This window comes from Xenopus laevis, chromosome 4L, assembly GCF_017654675.1.
Source record: "Xenopus laevis strain J_2021 chromosome 4L, Xenopus_laevis_v10.1, whole genome shotgun sequence".
NCBI lineage: Eukaryota > Metazoa > Chordata > Amphibia > Anura > Pipidae > Xenopus > Xenopus laevis.
This window is the reverse complement of record NC_054377.1, coordinates 127,484,541-127,497,175: the sequence shown is the minus strand read 5'-3', so window position 1 is coordinate 127,497,175 and position 12,635 is coordinate 127,484,541. Positions and strand designations below refer to the sequence as shown.

The 12,635-nt window shown below is 36.0% G+C and overlaps 1 protein-coding gene across 3 annotated transcripts; it reads left to right on the top strand.

The window, feature by feature from the left end:
* Positions 1 to 518: 518 nt before the first annotated feature.
* mgp.L (matrix Gla protein L homeolog) lies at positions 519 to 8,619 on the top strand. Of its 3 annotated transcripts, none has more exon segments than NM_001085619.1 (5): positions 519 to 565; positions 3,492 to 3,613; positions 4,624 to 4,659; positions 6,637 to 6,709; positions 8,206 to 8,615. In NM_001085619.1, coding segments are annotated over 4 exon segments (315 nt in total). In that variant the 5' UTR covers positions 519 to 565; positions 3,492 to 3,552; the 3' UTR covers positions 8,351 to 8,615.
* Positions 8,620 to 12,635: the final 4,016 nt, after the last annotated feature.

The window sequence follows — 12,635 nt, the reverse complement described above, 5'->3', positions numbered from 1 at the left end:
CAAACAATCAGAAGTGATAATCGAAGTATATAGATTTACCTTACCTTTTATGATCTAGATTATAAAACCATGCCTCTCAATGCATCCTTTTTACAAACCATTACTAATAAAATATGTTTTGCTAGAAAAATCTAAACAGCTATTAATTGACCAAGGCAGTGATCTAAAATATTCTGTGGTCAGAATATAAAAATATTTTCAGATTTTGTAGTAAAAAAAGATTTATTTTATTAAACAAACCTAAAGACTTCTGACATTTTTATCTCCGTAATGGTGAGTTTATTTCCATGCCTATAAATCCAGAATGCACTCTGTTTTTGATATAGGCATGGTACAGTCAATCTGTTGCTAATTAGGAAGCAGACATGTGCTGCCCATGCATCTATGTGGGTTTTCCATTTCCTGCTAAAGGAAAGGGTGTTTTTGAACCAATGGTAAAATCTAGTTAAGGGGAGGGAAAACAAGGAGATGAGGAGGTGTGGTGCATGAATAAATAGGCATGTCAAACTAGCAAACACATCTCAAAGTTCCTTCATAGAGACTCAAGAGAAAACACTAACTACAGGTAAGTTTTACATGGGCATGACTGGGTATCTATTCTCTAAATTAACTTTTAAAAAAATTCATCAGACTTAGAAAAAAACTTTGCCTATTTTGTTTTCCTTTTATGATAGTTTAAAACTTGTTCCCATTGTGGCTTGTTTAATAACTAAGCACATTAAGCACAAGAATATTTTATAGTTTATTAACTTAAGAAGATAAAACACAGAATGTGCTATTAGTTTATGATCCTGGAATTACATGGCATAAACAGAGCCTTTGTGATTGTATTATATACTTCTAAAAGAAAGACGAACATATAAAAGTTGCCTTTTGTGCTATAGTACTTTACTGAAAAACTCATCAAAAACCATTTTTGTAACATTTATCTGTTCCACTTCCTTCTGCCAAATTACCCAGATTATAAAGGGGAACCTGTGGATCTCAGAACATTGTAGTGTATGATGCCAGCCAATCAGTAGCTTTACAGACCTAATAGGAAACCACAGCTTATCTTTCCCTATGTGAAGGTAGAGCTGTTTTCAGCTACCCATATTTTACTGTGTTCTGGGCAGGGAACCTTAGGGCACGCCAACCATTCATTAGTAACAGGCAAAAGACCAAACAGGACCTATGATTTTCTGCAATAAAGATCTGTTCATCGTTGCTTACATGATGAGGTTAAATTAAAAAAATGCAATATGTGCCCCTGGAAACAGAATCAAGAACAAAAATGCAACAAGAAAATGTAATATAGCTATATATATGTAATATAGGTATATAGCCTGGTATTAATACAATATGAGGTTTCTTTTCAACCCTTTTCTAACAAAATTTTTTTATTTGCTCTCATCTTTCTGAAACCTATTCAATTAAGCTGCCAAACAAATAGGTACATTTAATCTAAGAGAAATATGTAGCTAGAAGGCTCACATTCTTATACTGATGTTGTGGTCCAACTGCAATTTCCTAAATGAAAACAGCTGACCTAGAGTTCTGATATTTACGCAATCACATAAATATAGGAATGCCTGCATTAAAGGGCCTTTGCCTACCACACTACAATTTGCTATACGACTAAACGTTATCTTAGTAGTAAACATTTATCTTTGTCTAAACCAGTGATCCCCAACCAATGGCTTACGGGCAACATGTTGCTTACAATCACCTATGATGTTGCTCCCAGTGGCCTCAAAACAGGTCCTCATTTTTGCATTTCTGACTTTTTGGAGACATAAAGAACATGTGAACTACCAAATAGAGCCTCCTGTAGTCTAACAGCCCACACGGAGCTACCAAATATTCAATTACAGACCTTATTGGGTACTCTCTAGTATCTTTTTTTCATGCTTGCCCCCCCACACACACACACATTTTCTATAGTTAAATGTTGTTCATTGGTAAAAAAAAAAGGTTAGAGACCCCTGGCCAAAAATGTTAGACCTACAGAAATTTGCAGGATGCGAGTTAAAGAAGCAAAATTTAAAAAAAAGTTAAATTTAAACTTTGAATTAAAAAAGCAATTTTTTTCATAAATAAAGTCCATAGTCAGCAATTTTAAAAATTCCATTCTGTAGAATTCCTAGAAAACTGAATAGAAATATATGAATACTGTTACTTTAGCTTCGAAGGGTTTTTGGTAAATGCCATGAAAATATATTTGCATTTTAAGACTCCACTGAAAGCAATGTTGTGCACAGTTCAACACATCACCTTTTGTACTTTTCAACCAACAGTGCATGTGATGAATCAATACCTAAAACTATTTATATTCCACTTCATTAGATGCAATTATTAGAAGAAATGGCCTGAGAATAAAACTGTTCATGCAATGAATTCATCAGACATAAATGTAAGCAAATATCTGCTGAGTATTTTCAGTATTCTCCTAGCTCCCGGAAGAATGGTGGACCATGATATGTCAGTAGAAGTAGTAAGAGTACAGCAAGATCCAGCTCTCAATCCCTATTGTATGCTGTGATATGTTGCTTCCCAAGATACTGGTATTTATTACTACTAGGGATCATGACATGATAGAAAACTGGATGGCCCTCAAGCTTATGTTGAACTAAAATTTCTGGAAGTTTATAAATAATCAGACTGATAATCTGTGAATTATAAACTCAAAATGTAAACATTGTGATGATATGTAACGTATAGTGATAGGTGAATATGACCTGTTTTGCTTCACTGAAAACTCGCGAATCAGCAAAACATTTGTCAAATGCATTGACGTTAATGGCCATTTTTTTACTATGCATTATAGTCTTTTTTAGAGTTTTTTTTTGTGGCAAAACGCGTCAAAATATTTCACTCATTCCTAGTAATCTCCACAATTGTATTGTACAGTCCATACATTTCATCAGTTTTGTGGTGAGAGATAACAAACTTCATCTAATCTATAAAAGTTGTTACATGTTAAGATCACAGTAAGTGACAATCTACTAAAAATATTGAGACCGGAAATCCTCAGTGACTTTCATGCAAAAATCTGTGGGATTATGTGGATGTTAGCAGGAGCACAGCAGGAAAGTATCTAAAGGGAGAACCTAATTATTTTTTAGCGGGTAAGGGGGGATTAATGGCATTTGAGAACATAATAAACTAGAAAATCGGATAAACAAAGACTTTTTCAACAGTAGAAAATATATAAATATAAAGTTATGTTCTCTTCTTTAAAGAAAAAAACATAACCGGAAAACCACAGCATCACTTATCAGATGCACAAATACAGCTTTCCATAAACAAACATGTTCCACATTTTACTAATTTCTCTGAAAAATGCAACCCACCCACCTAACTTCTAGATCGTACACCTTTGCCCTCGGCTTCGGTTTTCTTTTAGTAGTGCCAGCTTAAATACCTTTGGCTTTTTGGTACCTCCCACCCTAGATGCTAGGTTTATAAACATTGCTAGGTCAATTTTCATAGCCATTTCTGGTTTTTAACAGAAGAAGCTGGTTTCCCTCTAACAGCAAGAAGTCTGAAGAAGCTACCATTGAAAAAGACATCATGAAGACTCTTCCAGTTATTCTGCTTCTGGCACTGGCAGCTGCAGTAGCCTTTGCATATGGTAAGACATCTTTTCTTTATGCATTAGACCACAAATAGCTTTATTCAATTCAATGAGAAAAGGGATTATCATGTGAAAAGTCATGAACCGGATTCAATTTGAGATGCAATTCAGAAAAATGTATCAGAAGGTGATACATGAAAACTCGAACTGAATTTAGAGAAAAGTTTTTTCTCCTCTAATTGAATCACTTTTCACTTGATAAACCATGAGATAACTTTTTCTCACTGAATCGAATCTGGCCCAATGTATGGGTATCAAAGAACATTACTTGTATAGCCTGTAAATATTTTTATTATTATAATTTCATTATCAGTTTTGCCAGAGCAGGTTTATCATTATTGATATATATGCTGCTAGTGATAGAACAAAGCATAACTGTTTAACTTTCTGTGTAGATTGAGCCAGACTATTTTCAGTTTGGCTACATTAAATACTGTTTATGAAATAACTGAGGATTTTGCACAAACCATGAAAGGACAGCAGTGCCGCATTGATACTCTTACAGCATTGCCATTAATTCTGCATTCACGCTGCAGTGTTTATGTTGTAGCCCATGGTTTAACAGTTCAGCTTTGAAATCCAAGCACTAATAGATCCTCAGCTATTATAAACATATTCTGAAGGTACATAATTATATGGAAAAAGCACAATTTAAACTAAAAGCAATGTACAGGTATTGGACCTATTATCCAGAATCCTCGGGACCCAGAGCTTTCTGGATAACGGGTCTTTCCGTAATTTGGATCTTCATACCATAAGTCTATTAAATCATGTAAAGATTAAATAAACCCAATAGGCTTCCAATAAGGATTAATTAGTTGGGATCAAGTACAAGCTACTGTTTTATTATTACAGAGAGAAAGGAAATCAGTTTTTAAAATTTGGATTATTTGGATAAAATTCCGTATTTCAGAGCTTTCTGGATAACGTGTTTCTAGATAACGGATCCCATACCTGTACCAATAAGTCACGTTTATTTTTAAATTATTCATGTCTTTTGTATACAGACTCATATGAGAGCCACGAATCGCTTGAAGTATATGGTAAGTAATAGTGTTGCTGAAATGTGATATTTATTTTTTGATATGTCCATGAAATTCTGTCCTACAGAAATTATATAAACACTTTCTTGGTTAATGGAAGGGGGATCTATCGGCAGATACGCACCAATATTTTGTGGTTGAGTTGCAAAAACAAATGTATTAACAAAATCAATTGTTAAAATCTTAAAACGAGAACTAAAACCTAACAGTGAAGGAATATAGCTAAAAACACTGCATTTTATAGACAGCTTTAGGCTGCTGTTTAAAAGATAAGCTAAGGGGGAAATAATCCAAACATTATCAGAAACTGAGGCGACATCTGTAACAGATGCTAAAACCATAATGCACTGCTTTTCTGTGCCATCATGTAATGTGAATCTAAATAAATTACTAATCAAATGACAAAATCATGTGTGTTATATAGTATATGCATCATATAATATAAGTCAGTCCCTAAGATCAGGTAACTGAAAACAGCCCAAATCACATGGGAGATTTATTTAACATTTCAACCACAACTTTATGAGAAATGCCAAAGCCTCTTGGCCTGACTGGCACCCTCTGGAATTCTAGGAAAATCTGAATTTTGCATTTTGCACATTAAGCTTGCCCTGTAAAAGAGCACTTGGTTTACTATTTTACCCATTTGCCCATGACATCATACTGAACTGCTTTATGATAAAGCTTGTTCATGAATTTTTTCTTGTGGCAAATACAGCATTTTGTCATAACTTGTATTGATTGTCAAAATACCTCAATTCACTCTGTTTAATAGGAAGTGCTGTCGATTGCCTTGCACCAGCTACTACCCTTCAGAAATGTGTGCTGGCATGTCTTTCAGTTTTAACAGCTGCTGCTGTGAGACCTGCCATGTCGGGCTATTTGGAGCGTGATATGCCAATCTAAAAATTTTCCCCCTGCCCCAAAAGTTGGCAGCTAAATTTCATACGCCTATTTCTTCCTGGTCATTCTGAACATTAAGGGGCCCATTCACCAAGCTCGGGTGAATGAATAGAGGGAAAAAAGCTTGAATTTCGAGTAGTTTTTTGTGCTCCTCGACTATCGAATTTGCGTAAATTCACCTGAGTAGAATGATTTGAATAGATTGAGCGCAAAAACGCTGCGACTATTCGCCCATTCGATAGTCGAAGTACTGTCTCTTTTAAAAATACTTTGACTGCCTACTTCGCCACCTAAAACCTACCGAATTGCTTTAAAAGCCTATGGGAAAGTCCCATAGGCTTGTTTTCTAAGTTTTTGATCAAATAAAAAAGGCATTAGATCGATCATTCGATCGAATGAAAATCCTTCGATCGAATATTCGATCGTGCGCCTATTCGCCCATTCAACTATTCGCCAGTGCGTAAATTCGCCCGAATTGCCTATTTGATTCTATTCCCCAGTCGAATTTCAAGGGATTTAACCCCTCGAAATTCGACCCTTTATACATCTGCCCCATAGCGGGTTATTTATAAAGCTCCGAATATCTGAACCCCGAAAAATTCGTAGTTTTCGAAGGGAAAAAAAAAACTACGAATTTTTTGGAGATTTATGGTCTAAAAACTCAGAATCCGAAACCCCGGCGTCTATAAGCTCTCGAGGTCCTGTATAAGTCAATGGGGAAAGTCCCAGTGTCTGCGCTGATTTCTTGTGGTTTTCTGAGTTTTTTGCGCAGAAACCATGAACAATTGGGAGTTTTCGGGAAAGCTCTGAAGTTTGCCCGACCCTTTTTTTTTTTTACCTTTTTTCTTCCTAAATAAGGTCCATTCGCTCTATCGGAGTTGCTCAGATTTCTAACTTAGAAATACTCAGATAAATTCAGACCTTATTAAGTAACCCCCTAAATGAGCATGTTACTGTTATACCAAATTCTGAAAAAACAGGTACATTAAACCATTGTTTATCAAAATATTGTTAGCTGTTGGGGTTAACATGTTACAGAAAGACCAATATGTATCACAAATATATCATTTTCAGATCCCTTCCTTAACTCAAGAAAAGCCAACTCATTTATGAATTCCCAGGCCAAAAACCAGCGTATGAATGAGAGGTAAGTACAGATTTAATAAAGACAGTCTAAATAAAGATAGAAATGAATACAATTGCATAGAGGTGAAATACAAATGTCTTCAGTGATTAAAGTATTTATTTTTTCCCAGCTCTCCAAGGTTAAAACATTAGCAAAGGCTGTGTTTCTGAATGTAAACAACACTTAAAGGAATGCTGTATTTTGTATACTAAATATAAAAATGAACTTACTGCACCACAAGCCTAATCAAACAAATAATTTATGCTTTCAAAGTTGGCTACAGGGGGTCACCATCTTGTAACTTTGTTAAACATCTTTGCAAGACTAAGACTGTGCACATGCTCAGTCTGGTCTGGGCTGCTTAGGGATCGTCATAAACAAAGCTGCTTGAGTTCTGCATGGCTGGGAAGTAAGGTGGGGGCTCCCCCTGCTGTTCATAAGTAGGATTGTTTCCCTGCTCAGCAGTTAGGGACCATCTGACAATTCCTATCCACAGCAGCAAATGAAGGGAGAATTTCACTGTTTACAGTCAGATTTCTTATAAAAACGGTACACATTTTTTAATTAAAGTATACTGGAAATAGGTTTTTTTTTTTCATTAAAGAAAGTTAAAATGGGATTTTATTTGTTTGCCTTTACATGCCCTTTAAATTAGCTTCTAACATCCAACTGCAGACATTCTGTACGGAAATGTATAACAGTTTAGGATCCATCTATATACTTACTTAAAGCAATTTTAGGGCTAATCTTATAAGTTTCTATTTTTAACAATAACATCTGGAACACTCAATGATGAGGTGCTTTCAAAGGATGTCAATGTGAAGTTATCATCAACAATTCCTTACAATGTCAAATTATCTGAAAAGCTAAAATGCAAATCCTAGAGCAGTGGTAATTTTGTGGCAGGCCTACAGAGGAAGTGTTGAGCAGTGGCAGTAAAGGCAATAGGGTGATATTAGGGTTATATGAAAGACTATATTCTCTCATATATACACAAGGAACCCCATCTTGAAAGTCAATTAGGGTGAGATTTGGGATGACAACGTATCTATTGTCCTATAGCATGAACTATCAATATTGTCTGCTATGTGTAACCTTATTAGCTAACAGGGGCCCCTGACCAAAGTTTGCACTTCCAAGGGGGATCTTCAACTCAAGTCTGATGACCACTAGTCTACAAGCAAAATCTTTGTTATCCCTGTATTTGCTTGGGTTTTCTCCGGACACTTTGGTTTCTTCCCACACTGCAAAAACAGTGTCGTTAACTGGCTCCTGATGGAACTGACTTAGATTGTAAATTCTACTTTAGCAGGGACTGATGAGATCATTTGAGCAGGATAACAAGTTAGTATAGCAATAATCATATTGATATAGTAGAACGACTCAACACATTGATAAAGATTCCTTCAAACATCTACATTTACCTTGTATTTCATACAATGAATGATAAGAATAATAAAATTCACCAAAAGAGCACAAATTAATTTAATTTAATTTAATTAAATAATTTCTTTTAGAATCCGTGAGCGCAACAAGAGCCCACGAGAGCGCCAACGAGAAGCCTGTGAAGACTATGATCCTTGTGAACGATATGCTTTGCGTTATGGGTTCACTGCTGCCTACAAGCGTTACTTTGGACAGCGCCGTGGAGAGAAAAAGTAGAGAAGAACCATAAAGAAGAACAACATTTATGTAGAAGAAAGGATTAAAGCGTCTGCACGTTCTACTATGTAGTGAGACACTTCTGCACTCTGTCCTTGCTCTACCCAACAAGATAATCCCTATGTCTCTATGTTGCAGTCACTTCCCATGTGTAAAATAAATTGCATTAATACATTGCATTAATTCTGACATATTGTTCAAGCTAAATTCTCTTTCTTTTAGAAAATGTCTTGGTTTTAAAAAATAAAATGCTGCTTTTATAAATAAAATTTACCAGGGAAATATGTTTTCTTTCTTTAGCAATATAATATCATCAGTATAATATAATCAGTCAAGGTATGATTATCGGGTAATTTAAACAAGTATATCATTTATATCTATAAGTTGCATACAAGTTTGGCTCTTCAGATGTTTAACTACAAATCCCAACATCCCATAACATCCCACTAACTGAGAACTAGGTAAATCCTGCATCCTCATTCTACTAATTAAAAAGGGGAGCCAAATTCATACTACACTCTCTTTTAATAATACATTCATTAGGTGTTTATTCAAAAAATAAACAATAAGAATATATTAGGCTAATGGGACAGGGATAGCAATCCTCTGCCTTACACTCTCTGTATGTGTCTGCACTGAAAGACAGGGGTTCAGCCTGTAGTACACACAAAGAGCTTTTTTTAGTGTTAAAATGAATATTCCTGTAGAAATCAACTCTGTGCAGTGAGATGCTGATCCTGTACCCTTTAGTGTACACGCAGGAGCAGAAGCAAGTGGCTTGACTTTTCTCCAGACATTACTGACTGGTTACTATAGGTAACTAGACTTTACTATTATTGTAAACCTTTTCTAATTTACTTCTTTAATTTTTAATCATCCATATGTTTCATAAGATATAAAACAAAATGTAATCACATAGACTAGTTCCATTTGTTCTTGGAAAAAAACATATACACTTAAGAATCTTAAAATGAATTATAATCTATGATTTGGCTCCTATGAGTAACAAAGCGCTGCACTTATGGACGAAGTAAAATCGTTCAACCATTTCGGTGAAATCGTTCGAATCGAACGATTCAAACGATTTAATCGAACGACCGATTTTCAAAACAAATCCTTCGACTTTTTCAAACTTAGCCAGATTTTGCCTATAGATTCTAGGAGATCCCCATAGGCAAACTTAGCAATTCGGCAGGTTTAAGGTGGTGAAGTGTCGAAGTCGAAGTTTTTTAAAGAGACAGTACTTTAGATTTTCGAATGGTAGAATATTCAAAGTATTTTCTATTCGAATCAAAGTCGAATTTGGCTTATTCGATGGTCGAAGTACCCAAAAAATACTTCGAAATTCTAAGTTTTTTAATTCGAAAAATTCACTTCGACCCTTAGTAAATGTGCCCCTTAGGGTGTTAAAAAACTTTTTAGAACCCAGATGTATCTTTGAAATACTGATTATATAACAATGGTCCTCTGTTACATCTGTCCCGGACAACTTCTAAGAACAATGTTTCCTTCACGTAAGTATAATCTAAAATCACAAGGGTCCATGCTCGGTTATTTGTACAAATGGGCTTCCAACATTCCTTGGCAAAGAAACACTGCATTTTATCCCCTGAAATCTGCTGACTCTATTGCTTTTGTGTGTTATGTGCACTATAGTGTACTTAACTGTGATTCTTCTGAAAACAAAATCAGTATAAAAGCCAATAACGGGAAGGCAGCACTCTCGTGACATTACAAAGGGGTGTGAAAGGATGGGATATGTATGCCAAAATGAGCTGACATGGTAGGAATGTGGCTTCCTCCTATGCACTAAGAGTTACATAAGGTAATGAATAAACTGTGAGTATGATAAAAGGATTGAGACTCTTGCAACATAAGCTCGACACGCCAAGGACAAAATTATAAATTCATGAAAAGGGAACTTTGAGATGAAGGCATTTGTCATTTTATCACTCCTTATACTCCCTGTGTATTCTCTTCTTCATAAATGTATTTATGTAAATTGTTTTAGTAGAAGAAGCTTGTCAGTCATTTTGCTATAATTAAAATCCTCACAATCGCCATATTATGAACCAAGGTGCACCAACCTACATGATTTTGTTCTAATTGACCAATTTCAGTTTTAAATAGTTTAAATCTATATAAACATAAGATATAAAACAAAATGTAATCACATAGACTAGTTCCATTTGTTCTTGGAAAAAAACATATACACTTAAGAAGCTTAAAATGAATTATAATCTATGATTTGGCTCCTATGAGTAACAAAGCGCTGCACTTGCCCCAGAGTGCAAAGCTGACTGCGATCCCCAGCGCTAAATGCAGACTGGATGCTGAGTAGTACAAGGACATACCCTGTAACACATCTGAACCTGGATGCCACTGAGACGTGCAGGGTAGGGAGTGCCAGGAGCTCCAGACCTATGGTAGATATTAAATACAGCACTATATAGCACTCAGCAGCACTCTGAACCTTTCACTGGCTTTATGTGTCTGGGTCAATAGTAAATGACAGGCAGGCTGAGGGTAGTTAGTAGAGCAGCCAGAGGCTCCACTGAAAACAGTGAAATGGGCTAGTACCCTAGAAGGAACACACCAGCATAGGGACTCAAGCAGAATACTAAATACTCTTAACGGGGTGGTTGACCTTTCAATTAACTTTTGGTATGTCATAGAATGGCTAATTCTAAGCAACTTTTCAAATGAACTTCATTTTTTATTTTTTACAGTTTTTTAATTATTTGCCTTCTTTTCAGCTTTCAAACCAAAAAACAAATGCTCTGTAAGGCTACAAATATTTGCGATTGCTACTCTTTATTATAAAATGTATTTATTTATAAAATGGAGTCTATGGGAGACAGTCCTTTACGTAATTTGGAGCTTTCTGGATAATGGGTTTCCGGTTAACAGATCCCACGCCTGTATATGTAACTGACAAAGAAATGACCTAATGACCTACTGAGTGAAGAAAGTGATAACATAAACAGCACCAGCTAAGGGATAAAGATGGTACACTAGTGGATGTGATCTTATAGATTCTGGGGTGTTCTTTCTGGAGCCTGTAATGTTTATCCACAACTAAGTCAGGCTATACTGGTTTGTATTCCTATTGCTTTTAACAGAAATATTTGGCATCTCTGTTTCTGCAAGACCAGTTATATCATACATGTATGCAAGTAAAAGGTTAATAGTGTGACATGTACTTTTAATGCCCAAATACATAATCCGTTCTTTGCTCATGATTCTATATTCTTTGTATTGGTGGAATTCCACGATCACTGTAGATTTTAGCAACTGGTTTTGAAGCTTTGAATTTTTACTTTACCACTGCTTAACATCAATAAGATTCAATCTCATAATATCATCCGTGTTCATTTCTTTTTTTACATGGCAGATACTTTTCCAGAGTGCAGTCGCCACTGGAGTTAAAGAAGGAACAATGTGAAAATAATTTGCCCTGTGATCAGTTGTCTGAATGGGTTGGATTCTACCAGGCATACCAGAAGTACTTTGGACCTGTCTGAAGCTTTAAAACTTAAAGGAGAAGGAAAGATTAAAACTAAGTAAGCCTTATCAGAAAGGTCCATCTAAATATACCAGTAAACCCCCAAAGTAATGTTGCTCTGAGTCCCCTGTCAAAAGAAACACCACATTTCTCTCCTTCTATTGTGTACACATGGGCTTCTGTATCAGACTTCCTGCCTTCAGCTTAAACCTCATTGCCCTGGGCAAGAGCATGCTCAGTTTGCTCCTCTACCCCCACCCCTCCCTGCTCTACTGTAATCTGAGCCCAGAGCAGGGAGAGACTCAGGCAGGAAGTGATGTCACACCACGTTAATACTGCAGCTTCTATTCTAAACAAACAGAGTTTCTAGACCTTTTTACTCCGGTATGGTAAAACATTCTACAGAATAAATATAGCATTCTAGCTTGCACTATTGCAGCTAATCTATTGGTAATAAAATGCCTCCGTAGCTTTCCTTCTCCTTTAAGGGTGACTTCAAGAATCCCTTTGAATACAATTTAAATATGGGCATATTTTCTCTATACCAGTGATCCCCAACCAGTAGCTCGTGAGCAACATGTTGCTCCCCAACCCCTTGGATGTTGCTCCCAGTGGCGTTCAAAGCAGGTGCTTATTTTTGAATTCCAGGCTTGGAGGCAAGTTTTGGTTGTATAAAAAACAGATGTACTGCCAAACAGAGTCTCAGTGTAGGTTGACAATCCACATAGAGGCTACCAAATGGCCAATCACAAGACTTATTTGGCACCCCAAGAACATTTT